Here is a 20,054-nt window from a genome sequence, read left to right as displayed (position 1 = left end):
GCATAACAGATATATCTATTGTGCCACCTAGTGTCAAGTCAATGCACATGAGGTTGAAGGACACATGATTGTTTACCTGTACTAAGCATCAAGCATAGCCTATACAGAAATGGATGTAGGGGAAAGTTGAGATCAGACTGATAAGATTCCAGGTAGGGCAGGTGGGCTGCTGCTGATGTAACATCATGCACATGTGAATGCACATACATATATGGGCTTTGAGCCATGGATTATGAACTATGAGGACTCAGCTATGGGCTACAGGCTATGCACTACAGGCTACTGGCTATGAGCTACTGACTATAGGCTATGGGCTACAGGCTATGGGATACAGGCTATGGGCTATAACCTACAGGCTATGGGCTACAGGCTATGGGGTATGAGCTACAGACTATGGACTACAGGCTATGGGCTATGAGCTACAGGCTAGGGGCTAGAGTCTACGAGGAACAGGCTATGGGCTACGGGCTATGAGCTACTGGCTATAGGCTGTGGGCTACGGGCTACAAGCTATGGGCTACAGGCTATGGGCTACGGGCGATAACCTACAGGTTATGGGCTACAGGCTATGGGCTATGAGCTACAGGCTATGGACTACAGACTATGGGCTTCAGGCTATGGGCTACAGGATATGGGCTACAGGCTAGGGGCTACAGGCTATGGGTGATGAGATACATGCTATGGGCTACGAGCTACAGGCTATGGACTACAGACTAAATGCTATGGGCTACGGGTTACAGGCTATGGGCTACAGACTAAATGCTATGGGCTACGGGTTACAGGCTATAGGCTGGAGTTGCCCAGCTGAGACAGCTCTTGCGTGGAGAGGAGCCACTTGGTGGGATAGGGGAAGCTGAAGGATGCAGAAGGGAGTCCATGCTGTTCAATTTATTTTGAAAATGTCAACTTGGATTGACAGGTATGTAATGATTAGTGTAATCAAAAATGTGGGAAATGTGTGAGTACCAACTGCACTGCACAGCAAACTCTTCTTCAAATTCAACACTATGCCAGTGCTTATATAAGTTCACACCCATCAGAGTTAATTTAACTCTATAGAAGGTTTTTAACACCCGCCCAAGTGAAAAAACAACAATCCAATCAATACCCTACTTGTCAACACCAAATAATTGCCACTGAAAAATCTACATTTATTAACACTGGAAAACTTCTTACTAAATTTAGTCATGTGGAAGAGCATTTGTATTTCAAGCATAATAGCCCACCCAAGCATATCAAACGTTGTTTTTTGGGCTTACTTGTGATGTGTCCTGTTACGTTGGACACATCACTGTTTCAAGCTACACTTTCAGTTTTATTTAATTTTGTGCTCTGCCAGCTCTTATCTGTGTATTTTTATTTATTTATTTATTTTTACCTACAAGTAGTCAAGTCGTATAAATTGTTCTTCTGCAAAGAGTAGGTCACTTAAAAATAATAATAATAATAATAATAATAATAATAATAATAATAATAATAATAATAGTTAAGCTCGATAGACTGAAATCCAATTTTTACTATAGACAGCTGAGACTAGAAGCTGGGCATTGCATATGCACATCTCTTCTTAACCATGAGCCTAGCTGTGGAACAACCTGCCTGAATATAATTTCTTAAAAAACACACTTTATAGACTTGCTATTACGTAGTGCTTTTGATTATGCCAACTTTTTGAAGCTTGTGTTGTGTCTTATATTATTATTATTATTATTATTATTTTGCCTTGTTCTATTCATGCATTTATTTTTTATCACTTTAATTTTGAATGTGTTTCATATTTTATCTCCTATTTTCTTTTTTACTATTCTTGGTTTTATGCCTTCTGGTAAAGCACTGCTTTTAGTTAGTTAAGTGCCATATAAATAAAGTTATTTCATAGAATAGTAATACTTACAATTTGAATAATTGTTATTATAATAACCCGAATATTATTGTGATTATTATTATGTCTGTAGTATTGGAAGTGTCTGTGGCGATAGTGGTAATCATGGTATTATTAGATACTACAGACAGTGTAAAACCAACCTTCCAGCCCTTTGTTGTTGCTCTCACGCTAACGTGCGAGATCCATAGACCGAACTGCGCGGTCGCATTCCGCCCCAACTTCCCCTCTCCCAGCGGCCTGGTTTGAGATGAGTGGAAGATGTCGGTTTCGGGGCTGAAGGCCGAATTGAAGTTTTTGGAGTCAATTTTTGACCCAAACCACGAACGATTCAGAATAATAGACTGGAAGCCCGATGAGCTTAGCTGCCAATTCAATGTAACAGGAGAAAAGCTGCTGATCATTCACTGCAACATCACGGTAAGGATAGGCCAGCTTCGCGCACAAGCTAATGTTAGACACAGACTATTCACTGAAACGAAAACATTCCGCTGAGGGTTCCGTGTTTACAAATGAACTACGAATAAAGTGTTCAGATTTTTTTCTTTTAATCTATTGCCATCAAGATTCAAGTAACCCTTATGAATTTATAAAAATAATACAACCCAAATCTCAAGTTCACTTTCAGAAAGTGTACGATAAAACATGGATTATTGTCAGCAATCGCATTTTATCGCAGCAGTGTTAGCCTTTGCTAGCTAACTGAAAGTAACGCTAGCTTGTGTCGTTAGCCAAAATATCTGCGTTACCATTGCAGTGCCACTATAACTTAAGCTTACGAGAGCTAACTTTTCAACTAGGATACTTAGTTAACCGCATCTACCCGTATCTTATCTAACGTTTCGTGAAACTTTTAACCTTGTCGCATCTATTTTTAAAATGCATAACTAGCTAAGAATACGTTTAAATCATTTATCTGAACAAACATACGAATACCCCATTCATAACTTTAGAGAGGGGGAGTTTATTGGAATGTTATCCTACAATGTATATTTCCTTTTCAGTAAATAGACTGATCCCGGGGCGAGTTTGTTGGTACACTAGACAGTAGTGCTCCCTTTATCGGGACTCCAAGCATGTAGAAGGCGATATTACCTAGATAAGAAGAAGAGATTTTCATGGATTTGAGATTAACTAGTCAACCAACTAATGTAAGATGAGTTTTCCATCGCAGTTTGTTGAATAACATTAGTTGGGCCTATATTTTCATGTATTTCAATACTAATGGGTTTGCACATTGTTGCATTATGAGTAAGATAATTTCCAACCTTGTTGGACAAGGCAGTGCAAAAACCGTAATATTAGCGAGCTAGCGCTAATCAGCACAAAGCATAGGCATTCTGTCAGAGACGATGCCTATTCATCTGATGAATATCCCTCTTGTCATGACATGCTGATTATATTTTCAAGGTTTAGGTGGCACAGATATTTCACTTTCCCTTCCTAACCATACCCTCTCCATCAAGATTTGAAGGGAAATACCACTGAAATGGTTGGCTAAAATATGCCATAATTTCTGTTCATTCTCTGGGACACGTGCAGGCTCATTAAAATATTTTGATAGCCATGTCATGGTGGGGCTCAGAATTAGTCAGCCTGCAACCCATTTTGCGTTACAACACCAAGAAACCAGAGTGTATCTAGCAATACCCTTTCTAGCATTTCTGTCACTAGAAATGAGAAGTACAAGGTTGTCCCACCCCTTAATTTAGGATCAGCTCAGTTGAGAATGTATTTGTAAAGATAAAAACGTTGTTTGGGAGATTATCCAGTGTGAGTTTATGCGAATGAATGTAACTACATTTTCTGTTATGGAGTGATTTTCACTCATGTAAAATGAAGCACACATGGGTGTAAACATGTAAACAAACATTTCATGAGTCCACAAAGTCAGTCTTGGTGTGTCAGTGGAGCAGCCCCAGGTTCTACATCTTTGATGACGTTGCAGACTAGAAAGTCTTTATAGCCCCTCTGTCACTTGACACCTGATCAAGTGCCCACTTAGCTTGAATGCTTGAAAATGGTTAGGGTTACTACTGTCTGCTGCCTATGTGTTTGCTAAAATGTAGATATCAGCACTTTTTGTTGCTCTCAAAAATGCATTTGTCTCACTAATCAACATAGGTCTATAATGAGTGGTGTTGCTAGCTTACAATGATAGCTAAGCTAAGTGGCTGAGGGACTATCAGCGGGTCACTCAGCATCAGGCCTAATTGAAGGTCCAGTGGAGCACTCAGCCACTTCTTGTCAACCAGTGCCAGAGATACTGTTGTCATTCTACAGCTGGTTAAGAGTGAATGCACAAATCATCTAGTTAAGCGAGTGGCTAAGTGGGCAGACGTGTTTGGTTTGAAATTTGTTCTATCAGAGGTTTGGAATAGACTTTAACATGTTAGCACATAGATTAGTCTGTCCTATGTCAGTGGGGAAGCAATTTTGATTTCTTAAAAGAAGTAGTATTCTCTGTTAAATATTCTAATGCAATCTGTAGACCATGTAGCCATCTACTGAGACAGACCAGCTGAATTGGTCAAATTTCCATGTCTAATTGTGCCCTCTGTTGCAGGAATCTTATCCCTCAACACCCCCAATATGGTTTGTTGACTCTGATGACCCTAGTCTGGCTGAAGTGTTGGAGCGCTTAGAGGATGTGAGAAAAGGCAGCACATTGGTAAGTTGGCTGATGTGGATCCAACTTAACACAGGCTTGCTGACATTACTTATAACCACACAAGCTTACCTCTATAACAATAGAAACGTTCTAGAATTTTTTCACGGTGGTTTGAATTTCATTATTGGTGTTCATTTCTGCTGATTTCGCAGCTTCTTCAGCAGCTGAAGCGTCTCATTTGTGATCTCTGCCGGCTTTACAACCTGCCCCAACATCCAGATGTAGAAATGCTCGACCAGCCTCTTCCTGCTGGCCCAATTACCCAAGAGCGAAAGGTAGGCATTGCAACAAGAATAACATTCCACATCTTTTCATAACGTCTGAAAAGCCTAGCCTGTCAACTCACAATGTCTCACACACCACAGCACGGACCAGTGGATGAGGTGACATCTGAAGAGGAAGAGGAGGAAGAAATGGGAGAGGTGTCTATGTATATTCTTGACATTTTTGTGGATCCAGAGTATTTGTAGTTTATTGTCTCCAGTGTGCATGTAATCCTGTGTTCTGTGTCTTAACATGCTTGATACACTGTGGTAGCAGGACATTGAAGACCTGGACCATTATGAAATGAAAGAAGAGGAGCCGGCAGACGGAAAAAAATCAGAAGATGACGGGATAGAAAAGGAAAATCTGGCCATCTTGGAGAAGATCCGTAAAAACCAGAGACAGGATCACTTGAATGTAAGTACTCATGCAGTGTTGCCTGTGGGTGGCTGTAATAACATATCTTCTAATGTGTACAGTGTCCAGGTGTCTGTCCCTCTGACCGCCTGTGTAATGTGTGTTGCAGGGTGCAGTCTCTGGCTCAGTGCAAGCCTCAGACCGCCTAATGAAGGAACTCAGGGAGATCTACAGATCACAGAGTTATAAGACAGGTGACTGCTATGTGATTATTGGTGTTTTCTGATTTATTTACTTATTTGTAGTTTTAGTTTTTAACTATCTCAGACTGAAGAAGAGTCCTTTGTCATACTTATTTTGCAGGTATTTATTCAGTGGAACTAGTCAATGACAGCCTTTATGAATGGCATGTCAAAATAAGGACGTAAGTTCTTCTCACATTCAGTTGTTTAAATATTTTCCAGCTTGCCTTATGTTATTGTTCCATTACGTTTGACTTGTGTTGCGGTTCTTTGTTGCAGGGTAGACCCAGATAGTCCATTACATAGTGACTTGCAGGTCTTAAAGGAAAAGGAAGGGGTGGACTACATTCTGCTCAATTTCTCTTATAAAGTGAGTTATAAAGTGATCACATTTCTAGAGTGTTTTCTGAGGGAAAAATATTTTTTTCTCAAGACTCAAGATTTCCTTTTTTTTTATATGACAGGATAATTTTCCTTTTGACCCACCTTTTGTACGGGTAGTTTCACCTGTGCTCTCCGGAGGGTGAGTGTGTAGTGATTCCCCCCTGCCCAGTTTGCTTATGAAAGGCTCTTAAGAAAGTATTCACTCCCTGTGACTTGGCCCACATTTGTTGTGCCACACAATTTTCAGTTGCATTTTGGACTTTCTTCAGATTTACTCACAGTACTCAATTGTCTCAAAGTGGAAGGAAATTGAAATACCACAAATGTAAAGTACCCACCCTCTTGCTTTAGCAGGGATGAATTGCCTGAGGGCAACATTTGCAAATGTTTCACATCATTTGTTGTTCTTGAGTGCAGTCCGTGCAAATGTGTTGATACTGTGCCTTGCTTGCTCACAAAATTGACATCAGATCCCATGATGAATCTCTATAGGCTTTTAGGTGCTGATTGGACTCTATTTCATGTTGTTACTGCATAGTACAGGGTACGTGGCTCATTTTTGACTGGCTACAAAGTATCGTCCCTGTGACTTGAAAGTAAATAAAACAATCACCCTTGCACCATTATGATCGGACTTATGAAAGAATTTGAACTAGATTTTGTTGCCAACTACATATTTCACACACTGTGATATAATTACGTCTTGCACCTAAAATCCTACAGAGATTCTTTGAAGGGTCCTGATGTTAAAAAAAAGGCATAAACAAATTTGCCAGGAAATCACCATTCAAAAGTTATTGTTGAATCCGAAAGTTGCATTTACAACAGTTTCTGGAGTTTAATTTCCCCTTTGAGAGAATGGAAAACTTACAACATCTCTCACAGAAATGCCAAAGAAGTACATTGTGAAATCACTTTGAAGCACAACAAATTTGCAAAAAGTCAAGTGAATACTTTCTTGAACAAATGTGCATACCAGCTTTAAAACATTAAACACTCATTCCTGACATTCCACTTATTTGTTTTATTATTTCAGTTATGTTCTAGGAGGAGGGGCCTTGTGCATGGAACTTCTCACAAAACAGGTATAAAAATGAGTTTGATGCGGCTTATAACGCACTTTCTCCTTGACTCAAATAGCTGAAGAAATTTAATTATGGGTTTTTTTTTATTGTGTGTGTTTTGTCAGGGCTGGAGCAGTGCCTATTCCATAGAATCTGTTATTATGCAGATAAACGCGACCCTTGTCAAAGGAAAAGCCAGGGTGCAGTTTGGAGCCAATAAGGTAAACGTATGTCAACATCTATTATATAGCACACACACATTTCAGAAATCAAGTGAAGAGAAAAATCTGTCTGAGCTGAATCATACTGGAATTTTATTTTCGATTGTCATAGGAATGCTTGCATAATTCTTGTTAGCATCTTCTCCCTCAATGCATCTAACAGCACATGATTTGTTTCCCAGAACCAGTACAATCTTGCCAGAGCACAACAGTCATACAAATCCCTTGTGCAGATTCATGAAAAGAATGGTAAGTAACAGTTTGGTTTTTTTCATACTTTATTTGTATAATTTTAATAGGGTTATAAATAGAAGTCGGTAACGTGAAAAATAAAAAACAAATTTAAGAGGGGAGTAGGTTGCCAGGAATTACATTTTCTTTTTCCCTTTTTTTTTTAAACAGTTCACACTCAAAAAAAGGGTTTAAGCTGTCTACCTCTCAATTTGCCTGCAATATACTATGTATTTGTCCCAATAAGCCTCACCTTTGTCTTTTTGTAGTCTTTGAGTGAAAGTCAATCATTCCATACTGTATATACAATCAACTATATTCTAAGTAACTGTGTCTGAATACTTGGGGCTCATTAGATACACTGTGTTACAATGGTATAGATCCATTAGCATAGGGGTTTCTGTTTTTGTTGTTGCAGGCTGGTACACACCTCCAAAAGAGGATGGATAAGGAGCTACTACCACTATGCACTGGGAACACATGTCTTTGGGTCAAAATATCTTGTTTTCTTTGGAATATTTTCCCCCCCTGACTTACTGGGAATATATCATCTTTCTCATGGAAACCGACTGGCAAAATCTTCCATCTCGTTGGCTCGACGGACAAGTATTCCTCCGCTCCGATGTGGGGCAAGACTTTACTCTGGTATCACTTTGCTTCTAGCCTCAGTGTTCTGCTGAGGAGAGTGATGTGAGGGTATCGGTAGTCCTGTTTCTCTTTAAATATGCTCATTTGTCTTTTCAAAAACCTTTCCTCCCTTTAAACGTGGGGAAATGCTTTTTTTCCTTTTAGCTGCTTTGACAAAGTGGGCTTGACAAACAATCAGTTCCCCCTCTTAAATGGGAATTTTAAAAGAAGATGGATACTGAAGCTCTTGAAGTGGCACCTCACTGCAAATGTTTTTATTGAAAGCGCTCTTCCCCCTCCCCCCCTCCTTTTTGAAAGTTTACTGGTACACAATGCAGATATTGTTAAAGAAATATTATTCAGCAAAATTATTTTTATGGTTTGATGAACATCCCAGACAATTTTCATATTTAGGAAGCGTGTCTTAAAACTGAGATAGCTTACTACTCAGCATCTCCTAGCTCCTACTTTTTAGCATAAAGCTATTCAGAGCAACAAATAATATTGGGCCAAGCAAAATCAAAATGCTGTAATGGTGTTGAACTGAGATAAATGGTAGATGGTGATCAAATCCACCTGTGTTTAATACTTAAAACAGGACTGATGGATATGGACCGTCTCAGAAGTACAGTTAGTATAGCTTGGCAAGAGGGCATCGAAAAGTGTTCACAAGAAAAGGAAAACGTGTATTGTCGCATCTGTTGGAGGGTCAAACAGACAAATGTTAAAGCTGATGAGGTCTTTTTACCTTCTTTGTATTAACACACAGACCCTGCAAGTGCTCAGTTTGGCTACGGATCATTCTATTGATTATATCTATAGAGAGCGGTGGCTGATTTGATGCTGAGAATGAGGCGCTGCATGTGCACAGAGATGTTAACACCTTGCACAGCGGCCTACTCATGACCACTGCTGTATCCCACATTTGGAATATACTTGGATTCAGTGACAAAGTCAATCTGTTAAACAGAACCATGCCAGGATGGGCTTTTAAAGAGGACATAAATTAACAATGTTTAGGGTGTGTGATTTTTCCATTCTACCCATTCCTGCAGCAAATTAGTATGCCATATGTTCTTGACAAATATTGATTGTAGTGGTTTGTCCCCTGCCCAGTTTACATTTGAAACTGCTACCATGTTACACAACATTACATGCAGCTGGATCCATCCCATACCATGTATCTCCTCCTGTACTCTGCTGTCTCCTCGTTTGTGGAGCCTTTTCAGTCAGGGACTGAAAGGACATCATTTGCCAGGAATTTGTTTGCTACCATAATATACCAAGGATGTGTTTTGGTATCGCTGTTGGTGTGTAATAAGAAGGCTCATTGTAGTGTAATAAGAATTACTCTGAAACTTAGAACACCCGTATTAAACTGTTTAAGGTTTAACTTTGACCATGCAATATAGTACAACATCAGTACTATTGTTCCCCAGACCACAGGACAAACACTGTATCTACCAATCTATTGGATCTTTTGCAGTTTATTTCTTAACACTGTCTGCAAAAGTAGGTTTGAATGACAACTCAGGTAACAAACAATACTTAGGAGGGGAATATGTAGATGAAAATGTTCAGTTATGGTTTATTTTATGGATGAATTAATGCTCTGTACCTCTGAAGTTTAGACTTATCCACTCACTGAACTGATTGTTGTCAAAAAAAAAAAAAACATCTGTAATGAGCTTTACAATGTTATGGGTTACATTCTGACTGAAGTTTCCTCGAATATATTTCAAGCAATGTAAGAGGGAGGGCATTTACACTGTTGAAAGATCACATTTTAACAGGATTGTATTAGCATGATTTCCACCTCATGCTATGGCTCATCAATACCCGCTGTATTATTTTGTCTTCTTCATCTTTAGTATTTGGGGGGGATCCCCAAATACTAAAGATGTTTGTTTTTCAGAGTGTGGGCGGTCTTAAGATTGTCCTGATTGTGAACATATTTGCACAAATGGCGAGATTGTGCCTAGAGAGGTCAATACAATAACAAATAAGTTCTGATCTAAATCTTTTTAAATCAGGAAAAATCGATTTCTCAACACACTGCATGTCTGAAATATCTGGGCGAATATTTATTGGGTGTCATTAACAGGATACTGTCCAGTACGGCACCGAAAAGACGGACCATAAACTTGTGCATCCTTTAAGGTTTAAATACAAAACCCCCACAGAGCCTTTATACACCTGTGTAATTGCCTCCCTCCAAAAATGCCAAAACTCTGGTCAGAGGGGATGTGGAGAGATTTGAGTTTGATAGTCAGTCATGCCGTGGTGAATAGATTTGCACGCTTCTCTTTAACTGGACAGTGTATTGAAAAGGTTCATCTATCTCAATTGTGAATTCATTTTCTGGCACCAACAGATGATTGGCAGATTATCAAGTCTGGCACCGTTGGCATGCTTTGGGTTTCTTTTGTTTTTCATTTTCCATTTAAAGAAATTTTGACCATGTACAGTAATTTGTAAACTTGCATCAAGTTTATGAATAAAGAATTTTAAGATTATTGCTGTGTTGCCCGTTTCACTCTGTTTATTATTTGAGATGCTTGATTACTAAATAGAACACGGTTGATTAGCGATACTCAATGGCCTATGTGTTGATCGGTTTGAGGTGAAAATTGGCCTAAAAGGTACACAGATAGAGGTTTTTAACTCCATTTGTAAAGTATAAATTGGATGTGTTTAAATTTGGGCTAGACTGATATATCGGGCCGATATTGGGCTTTTATAAAATACCAGATATCGGCCAGTCATGTCGTCCCTTGGTGATATGATGGAGGTTCCTCCCTGACTACAGCGACATAAAAACAGCCTGTAAACCTGAAATTCAATTGGTTTTGCAAATTAATTATTATTATAGGTGCAGTGGGTCTTCTGGAGCTGAAAAAATGTCATTATTAACAGGTTCCAGTGGAGAGTTTTAGTGTCCCATGATGATCTAAAATCTGTTCCAGAGACTTTTCCACCTGCCAAGAATAAAACTCTGGGGGAAACAAATAATACTAGTATTTTTTGGCATGAGAATGGTAAATATTAAAGCCATCGAATTTCAGCTATTGGCAACTTCAGTATAAAAATATCTTTATCAATATTGGCTTTCAAAAGAAAATATCTATCAATATTGGCCTTCAAAAACCCACATTGGTTGAACCCTAGCTCTAATACTTGCATGGTGCATGGTGGTGAAAGACTATTGACCGATTTCTGAATTTGTTCAGTGGTCCATGTGACTGTTGCCAGTTTGATTAGGCAGGTCTACAGTAATCAATAAAGAATTTCATTACTGAGCTACAGAGCTGTTAACTGCGTGAGTAGTGAAACTTCGGAAAACGTCTTCAAAGTATTTCTGCTGTCCCTACAAAAGCATTGCAGGTACAGAAGTGGACTGTACATCATTTAATAGCAATTCTAAGTGTAATCGTTGATATGAATTGATAACCATAGTCATGACCTTTGACCTTTCAGATGCACAAAAGGTAGTTAACTGCTGTTTGCCGTGGGCAGAATGGCTCTGGGTAGTGCAGTATGTGGAAGCCCTGGATGTTGTCAACTTGAGAAACTCACCAAATAACTCTTGACAACAGGATGCAACAAGAACTGTTTAATATCTATTAGGGTAAGACCAAATAATACAAAAGTAATACACAAAAATGTATTCCTCATTTACTTCACTCATCATGGAGACACAGCCTCCTCAAACGTTTAGTACTATCCACCTAATTAGAGCATGTTCCTATTTAATGTGTTTATCCATGGCAATAATTTACCTCACCTCAAGTAATTATACAGTTATAATATATCTACTTATATGTTATAGTACATGATAATACATATCAAACAACATACAGTACATGAGGGAACGAGGGGGGAGTCGGGTCAGTGGTGAGAAATGGCCGTCAGAAGCTTTGATACAGCATGGCCGACAACATGAAATGCGGAGTATAGCTGTCCAATGCACTGCAGTTGCTGCCGATAAACTATACAGTCGTAACTCCAATAATCACATTTACTGTGCCTCATATGTACACATGGCAAAACGTTTGGATTGATCCAAAATTCACCAAGACCATAGTTCACTTGACTACACACAGAAAAGTAGCTCGTTTGTTCATCTTTGTGCAGACTTTACACTTAATTAGAACGGAGCAGCTCAACTCACTGTGCATTTAACAGCAGATGAGCATGTGAATGGCAAGGTTAACAGGATTATATTTCATAACTAATGTGCTTCTGCTGGTGAAAATGTTATGTGATTGTAACATATTTGTGGTGTCCAACTTGAAAACAGGCCTGTTCTCAATGCATAACATAAAAGCTTATGTTATGTTCGTTTACATGTTCATTTATATGTACTGTATATACGAAGCCTGCACAACAGGACCCCACTTGATAATAATAGTTTCTTTTGCTCCATTGATTTACGTTTCTATTGCTCCAGTATATGTGAGTCACTATGAATTTGATTGGCACTGAGGTCCACTGTGTGAAAAGTTCCCTCAGTGTGAACATTGTTTAAACTTTTCAAAATAATAATAATAAAAAAAAGAAAAAACATTTTCAAAATTTGTTACCCATAGCCATGGAAAGACACAAAGAACATGTGCTTCAAACTCATCCACACATCATCCAAAATACACACACAAACAAAAACATAGGTCGATACAAAACAACAACTGAAAAGTAAAAGAAAAATAGCCTATTGAATATCACATCATCACAATCAGACAAGACAACTCACAGGTTTTGAAATAACTAGCATTCAGATACATATCTTCACGTGTTTCAAGTCTAATACTGTATTACTGTAATAACCATCTATCGATTGAAGAACTTTTCAAAGCCGACTTGTTAGTCAAGTGACACGAGGCGAAATCTTCTCACTGAAATATGAAATCAATATGACATTTGTCTCTAAATGAACAGGTCGAGCCTCACGAGGGCGAGACGTAAATATTCTCTTCCAATTTCAGGTCATGAAGAAATTATTTGCTTGAATTTATATAGAATTTTTTGTTGTTGTTTTTTTTTTGTTTTTATAAATACCATATTACATCTACTCATGGAATAACATCAACAGCCACACAATGACACACTGAGGCCCGAAATCCAGAGCTTCAGAAATAAGTATTCATTTAAGCATTTACATGTAGGGGTTAGTGGGAGAATTTGCCGAGGGGAATAACATCCATTACTTCATACAATGCTATGACCACCTACAACATTGAATATTATTAGTATTAGTATTATTATTGATGTCCTACTGCCTCACTGACAGAAGTATTTTGGTATTCTTTACCTTTTAACCTGTACAACATCAACTTGGAATGTTTTATCCAATGAACTGTGATCCTCAATACTGTATGTGCTTCACTTTAAGATGTAATAGTTCTTCAGCTGATGGCAGCAGCGTAACATGGCCGCTCTGAACACATAACCACTGCAGAATGACAAACCAAACGCCCCTAATGGTTGATGACGGTGGTAATAGGAGACAAAGCCCACAGTGTTTTTATTTCAGGGCTTTACAGGTGGGATCCAACACAAACTCTCCCACCTTTCCTGAGAATGTAAGAAATGCTAAATAAAATTGAAAGGCTTGCTGACAGGGCAACGTCTCGTCGATACAAAAATCATGTATCCAGAATATCAACTGTAATAGTTTTGACTGACTGTAAAAGTTTTGAAAGCATCATGCTTTCTATTTAGGATTCTATTTAACATTTAAAAGTTTTAACTCTAGAAATTCAACTGTGCTCAATAGTCCAAGTACCTGCCAGATAATATAAAGCGAGATACTGCTTTGAACAAATATTTTTTTACACATCTTCACTACACATCCATTTTTTCAAATGCTGATTAAAAATTTTTGATTTTTGACCAATTTACAGCTTCTTACCAACAAAAATAGGAACAAAGTTTACATACAAAGTAAGAAAACGTAAAAGTTCAAGCTCTTGGCCAATATTAAAGGGATAACGAACTCCAAAACACATACTTATGATTTTGACTTTACCCTAGCCTTCATGGGAAATCATTTCTCTTTCAAATGTTCTTGCAATTTTGTATTAAAGACTTTTTCCAATGTGAACTGTGGCCGACTTTTACAAAAGGACCTCTGACAAAACTGTAAAATCATTACGTTTATAAGCAACCATGTACAGTACGATCGGGCACATCAACTGGATTGTATTTTTAGGGGCAACGTGCCTTCAAGGCTAAATGAAAGTAAACATTCTGTGACACTGTAGCAATTACTTTAAAAAGAACAAAGGTAAGTAAAAGCTTTTTTTAAAGTGTGACACATAGAGGCCGAGAATTCAATTTTACGCACTGTGTTGACCCAGATCAACCTAGCTGAATGAACTGATGAACCACAGGGGATTGGTTTTATCTATCTTATGTGTCTTTGTTGGAAAGCAACACACACTTACATTGACCAGGGAATTGTTAACAGCGTGAGTGGTAAAAAAAAAACCAACAAACTAATGTGCATCCTTTTGGTGGCTTCAACAGCTTTTTAATAACCAGCTGTTCATGTACATGTTAACTTATTTAAATTCTACACTCCTACGTATGTCAAAATTCGGTAAAAGTACCTTTCCACCAAAACAATACATTGCTCTACATTTGTCTTTTAGAATTCAGCTTGTACAGTGTTATGAGGAAGGGCACCTAATTCTGAATTGTGTTCTTAATTGATCCCTTTTTGTGTCTCCCACTTCCCTGCCTCGCCCCCCTCCTCCGCCCTACATGGGGTCATCGTAGTTGTAGGTGGGAGCTGCTGAGTACTGGTTCTGCTGCTGCTGCATGGCTCCCTGGGCGGCTCCCATGGCCGCCTGCTGCGCCGCCTGCTGGACGTGGGGGTTCTTCCAGGCCCCGGTGGTCCACTCCTCCTGCGCCTTCCCCAGGCTGCCGCCGCTGCCACGGTAGAAGTTATGAACCTGTACGAGTCAAAAAGACGGCGTATGAAAGTCTCAATCCATTTAAACCATTAGTACTGTGTTGTAGAGTTTGTTATAGAGTCTTTGGTCACACTTTAGTCCAATATTTAGCTGTTATCACACTCCCCAACCTACAATATTGGGTAACAATAGTGTGAAAAGCAGTCTTTAGATATCTATTTATGTCTATGTCTGGGTTAGGGTTAATAAGGCTGGGGTTAAGGTTAGAAATAATAATAATAATACCTTTCATTTGTATAGTAAAATAGGGTCAGGGCTAGAGTTACCATAGTCTATAGAGATGAAGCAAATAGGGTAAGTGACACTTTGTTGAACACCTACTTTTTGACACCTGATAGTAGAGTATCAACACTGGACTATGCAAATAAAGTGTTACCAAGCCATAAAGTCTTTTTAACAAACAAACCAACGAAATGCCCTCTGTTGCTTCTGTGCAAGCTAGACAACAGGTTGGGTATGTTTCAGTTAACAGACTTTACTATGAAGAAGAATTAATTTTCACAGCACCTTTGTGAGGGCGATGAAGGAGAGCACGGCTACAGCAGTAAACATGATGGTGGGAATCAGCATGACCACAGCAGAGCCGATGTTGGTGCTGAAGAAGGTGATGGTAGCCAGCCAGCCGCTGATGGGAAGAAACAAAGAGATTAGAATTAGGTTAGATTAGGATTCACTGCAGATTTACCGTTACAATTCAGGATTAGACACTTAATTCTTAGTTATATTCCTGACTGTCCAACTTCCCTGTGTAATTTTATTCTCTACCCGCTCCACACTCACGCATATTGAAGGGCATTTCACTCACAATTCATCTGAACTCTATTTTGTCCCCATTTGAAATTGATTCTGTCAGAAACCGTTTTGCTTTAATTCATTAAATACTATTCATCTTGTTTGATATGAATTCTATAAAAGCCTTATTCACTCTATTATTATTACAATTTATGAAATTGAAAACTATATATTCCCAACAAGATCTACATGTGAGGCTTTTGGTCATACTATTTTTCCATCTGTGTATTTTCAATGAATTTTAACACAGCTAGAGTTGCATGTCCAATGACATCACTCTGAGGACTTTTTTCCCACACTTCCCACACTCACTTGAACATCAAATTCAAGGATTTTTCAATGACTTACAAGGTCCTGTTTGGTGAAATTCAAGGACTCGACATTGGGATGTTTTGGGGTAAGACATGACATCTGTCAGAATTAGACATCATACAGATTTTTTACTGCTGATCTTGTCAAGTCAAGAAATGCTGATGACATACTGATGAATTTGGATGCAATGTTTGATTTAAAAAATCAAGTGCTTTCAAGCTCCTCCATTCATTTTCAAAAACATTTAAGGCCTTGTTTTATTTTTCTCAAATCCACAAACTTTCAAGGATTTTCGAGGCCCGTGTGAACACTGTGCCCATACTTGGCCTTCTGTGAGTACAGCACAGGATCACCTGCCTTCAGATTTTGATTGGACACTGTTCTATAAATCACTTGCAGACTGATGGCATCACTACTGTCACCCTTTGAAAGTGGAACAGTACTAACTTTGGTTAGGGATGTTGCCGGTACACTTCTAGTCAACTTGTACAGAGCTGAACTGTGAGCAAAATATAGAGGAAAACCTGCTGTACAGTGGACTGTACTGGGGATGACATGGTACACCAAGGTGGTGGACAAAACATATTAGGTATTTCATATTAAACATAGCCTAGTGGATATTTGTGCTTCATAATAACAATCTGCTCTGAGCTCTTACCACACTCCCCAACCCGGGATGCCAACTGTCTGGATAATACTGATTACAACCTGGGCCATGAAGACGAAGAAGAAAGCCATAAAGTTGAAAGAGCTGTCGGTCCTGAAAGAGAGGAAAGCCCACTCAGTGTCAGACATGATCTGATTCAGCAGAAACAAATGCAGTGTATCCGCAGAGCGTAACCGACTCACTTGAAGGCCTTGTAGATGGGCCTGAACCAGCACACATAGGAGCAGGGGGTGAAGAGGATGAGCCACAGGATGGCCATGCCAAAGTTGGTGGCTCCGCCCCCGCCACACATCCAGGCCAGACAGCCAATTAGATTAACCGCCAATGTGGCACTATTCACTGTCAACATCACAGAGAGGGAGCAGGGAAGACAAACATGAGTAGAGCAAAACCAGAAGACTGAACACATAAACCTCTACAGCTAAATCTGTGCAGACAAACAGCAGCATTTTCCATAATTTAATATGAACTAATCACTATTAATCTCAATAACTAATCAAGATCTAAATTAAATTCTAGACTAAAGCTACAATAATTAATTGTAGATTCGAGCTACAGTCTATGTAGCACACGCAACATACATTGTCTACTCTACAAAAACCAAACATGAGTAAACTAATCAATTATTTCTACTGTTTTTTTTTTTTAGACAAGACTTACATTTAAGTTTTCAAATGGCAGAACCTATGTGATGATGAAAAAGATATCATACTCATGAATATTACAGTAGCACTTCTGTCATCTACTGTTATCACATAGTTCAGGAAAAGAACATTATTATGGTCATTAATATGGTCAAAATTCAAATAACAGGTTACACAAAATTGCCCACACCCTAAAATGTATTCTGTTATAAAAGTAGCCTTTCACTATGAACTCTGAGTTTGTGTTACCTTAAGTAACATTTCAGTGTTCAAAACAAAGAGCAAATAGCAACTGTGTTAGACAAAGTTAGACACAATATTGCAAAATACACACAGGAATACACCAGAATGGAAAAAACATATTTGTCTGGCTTGGTGCCAGGATTTGACACAGTAAACCTTGCCATACCGGACTGTCTTTTGTGTTTGGCAAGCATAATATTTTGGGTAAAACAAAGTGACACTGCATGACACAACAGAAGCAGAGGAGGGGGTTAACAGTTTATGTCACGATGCAAGCAATTTAAATGTTGAAACTGAAGTTGTTGTATACATAGCAATATTGAGAACTGACTGGATTGCAAGCCAACAGCCAACACCTACAGCCTGTGCTGCAGACGCCGCCTCATCCCTAAACATCACACTCACATATCCATAAGTAATAGAGCCTCTTGCACATGGTGCGACGCTGGTCTGGGATCTCATTGAAGTCCTGGTAGAAACAAGGCTTCAGAGGGATGAATCGAGGCAGGGGAGGGAAGTTGTTTTCTAGGATACAAACACACAGTTCCACATGCCTCAGATGAAACTACTAACAAACCTAATTCATAAATAAATCAAGCCAAGACAGATGAATAAAGGTGCAGACTTGAATGACTAAGCTTTATAGTGGCCTTGATTTTGCATAAATAGCCAATTTTGCCCATATTCTTCACAATCAAATGCACCTTGTGGTTGAATGGAAACAGGACCAGGCCTATATTTTTGGCTATAGATGTAGCTTACCTGCCATGGTGACCACTCAGTTTGTTCCTCCACTTGCAAATAGACACACAGACTTCAATCTCAACTGCCTTGAAGATGAAACTGCAAAGAGTAGAGCTTGTATCGGTATCTCAGTCAGTAATGTGCACAATCACCCCAGTCATTCCTTTACATGATCTCCTTGTAGCCAGCTCGCCATAATCCTCCACAGGCCTTCCTATCGATCAGCAGCGCATACACACAATATACTGTCCTTAATTGCAATAACAGAGCTTTTATCCCCATAGGCTTTGACTGGAGGTGGCACCCAGCCCTTACAGAAGGCTACATCCACCCAAATTTAGCAGCCCTTAACATAGAAAAGCAGCATTCATTACAGTGACGGGGAAAAAATGTTTTGTCACATCATTTTTTACCATGCATCCAAGCTGTGTAGGAAACACTGTGGCCTTGCCGCGACCAAGAGCAGATTCCTCAAATATTTTCAAAACCAAAAACAGGCGTAGATAATGAATTTACAGACAGGCGCTCTATAGGCCTGTGTGTTCAGTTCATTAGCCTGCCATACCATCCTAAACACATTTAGCTGTTTGTATACCACACATTAATGCATGATGGTAGAGGTGGAGAGCAGCTATGAAGGGCATCTTTTTTTTGCCACTAAAATGAAGCAATCAAGAGATCTCCATAAGCGCGACAGACGGATCGCGGTTGTTTTTATTCATTATGACCCAAATGCTGCTTTATGTGTGTTTTGTTCCCGCGGATGGCCGTGATGCTGCAAGAGGATCCAGCACATCGTGATCGCTGTCAATGGAGAAGCGTCCTTCAGCCTACGACACGGTGATGCTGCTTCATCTGGACGCTCAGCAGGTCAAGCCCTTGCTTATTTTCAGCGAGGTAGCCTGCTTCGAACCCAATCCAATTTATTTTTTGCAATTAATCGCCTCCTTCAGCTGAATAGGAATGAATGAAAAATTGCAATGATTTAAACGCCTTACCTCCCTTTGATCCGAGAATGCTCCTAGATTTCCTCTGTTCGTTTTATTTGCATTCTATGAACTAATCTGTGTTAAATATATTTGTGAAAACAACCACATCTATCTGACATCGGATAAATCTGTATTCCTGCACCGAGGGTTTGGGAGTAAAGACAGTCACGTGACGTCAGGTCCTTCTTTACGCACATACCCCTCCGCTGGTTTACCCGCCCGGGTAGGACCGGGTGGAGGAAACTGGATTTGTTGCTGGCCTAAACCGACCAACGAGAAAACAGACACATTTTCACTAAACTCCGCCCTTTCCTGCCCGTCTGATGCTCTCCACAGTGCTGAAAAGTCACGGCTGCTTCTATTACACCTTCTTGGAGCCAATAAATTGAAGGCATTACACAATCCTCAGCATTTGATTTGATTGGTTGCGTGTTACTATTAAGGATACTATATAAACGTCACAGCAAAACTATGATATATGTGATATCCTATAGGAATAGATACCATAGGAGACACAGAAATACCATGAAGTAGAATAAAATCACAAAAAATCACTGTTGAGTGCCACAGACACACTACCCCTGTAGGATTATTATGGGAATATTATAGGGATATAAAAGGAGATAATAAATAGAATTTAAGTAAAATAAGTACGTTATCAAGTATTACAGTATGGTAAAATCTCTCCCAGTATGATATAAACTCACAATTGAATACTATAGACATACAGTATGATAGCCCCTATA

The 20,054-nt window shown here is 39.1% G+C and overlaps 2 protein-coding genes across 12 annotated transcripts; one reads left to right on the top strand and one right to left on the bottom strand.

The window, feature by feature from the left end:
* Positions 1-2,104: 2,104 nt before the first annotated feature.
* On the top strand, positions 2,105-10,459 carry LOC139641122 (ubiquitin-conjugating enzyme E2 Q2-like). 11 transcript variants are annotated; one of them, XM_071515383.1, is made up of 13 exons: positions 2,105-2,302; positions 4,449-4,553; positions 4,706-4,806; positions 4,915-4,975; positions 5,094-5,234; positions 5,344-5,428; positions 5,538-5,598; positions 5,696-5,786; positions 5,881-5,939; positions 6,837-6,885; positions 6,990-7,085; positions 7,268-7,334; positions 7,735-10,459. In XM_071515383.1, exons 1-13 carry the CDS (start codon positions 2,144-2,146, stop codon positions 7,764-7,766), a joined length of 1,107 nt encoding a protein of 368 aa, XP_071371484.1. In that variant the 5' UTR covers positions 2,105-2,143; the 3' UTR covers positions 7,767-10,459. The 11 variants fall into 11 exon arrangements, 9 of the variants coding, with proteins under 9 accessions (XP_071371484.1, XP_071371481.1, XP_071371479.1 ...); XM_071515380.1 differs by having other exon boundaries at positions 4,706-4,828; positions 4,919-4,975; XM_071515378.1 differs by having other exon boundaries at positions 4,706-4,828; positions 4,919-4,975; positions 6,990-7,091.
* Positions 10,460-11,541: 1,082 nt separating this feature from the next.
* Positions 11,542-19,450, bottom strand: scamp5a (secretory carrier membrane protein 5a). The gene is made up of 7 exons (XM_071515374.1): positions 19,318-19,450; positions 18,338-18,418; positions 17,981-18,100; positions 16,871-17,027; positions 16,680-16,781; positions 15,425-15,542; positions 11,542-14,896 (listed from the first exon to the last, which is right to left on the bottom strand). The coding sequence occupies exons 2-7, from the start codon at positions 18,342-18,344 to the stop codon at positions 14,702-14,704; spliced, it is 699 nt and encodes a 232-aa protein (XP_071371475.1). The 5' UTR covers positions 18,345-18,418; positions 19,318-19,450; the 3' UTR covers positions 11,542-14,701.
* Between the last annotated feature and the right edge of the window lie 604 nt (positions 19,451-20,054).

Source organism: Centroberyx affinis, unplaced genomic scaffold (genome assembly GCF_046629955.1).
Source record: "Centroberyx affinis isolate AG114_WGS23_722 - 3 ecotype Tasmania unplaced genomic scaffold, CSIRO-AGI_Caff_v1 ptg000347l_1, whole genome shotgun sequence".
Lineage (NCBI taxonomy): Eukaryota > Metazoa > Chordata > Actinopteri > Beryciformes > Berycidae > Centroberyx > Centroberyx affinis.
Note: the sequence above shows the minus strand (reverse complement) of the source record. Positions and strands in the feature narration are given on the sequence as shown.

What these genes read in the sequence shown, in the direction of transcription:
- LOC139641122 (XM_071515381.1), top strand. Translation starts at nt 2,144, where the DNA reads ATGTCGGTTTCGGGGCTGAAGGCCGAATTGAAGTTTTTGGAGTCAATT. An exon ending in TGAGAAAAGGCAGCACATTG is followed by an intron (nt 4,554 to 4,705) that starts GTAAGTTGGCTG and finishes CTGATTTCGCAG; the next exon opens with CTTCTTCAGCAGCTGAAGCG. An exon ending in TGCTCAATTTCTCTTATAAA is followed by an intron (nt 5,787 to 5,880) that starts GTGAGTTATAAA and finishes TTTATATGACAG; the next exon opens with GATAATTTTCCTTTTGACCC.
- scamp5a (XM_071515374.1), bottom strand. An exon ending in GCTCTATTACTTATGGATAT is followed by an intron (nt 17,028 to 17,980) that starts GTGAGTGTGATG and finishes TGATGTTGACAG; the next exon opens with TGAATAGTGCCACATTGGCG. An exon ending in ATCCCGGGTTGGGGAGTGTG is followed by an intron (nt 15,543 to 16,679) that starts GTAAGAGCTCAG and finishes TCTTCCCATCAG; the next exon opens with CGGCTGGCTGGCTACCATCA.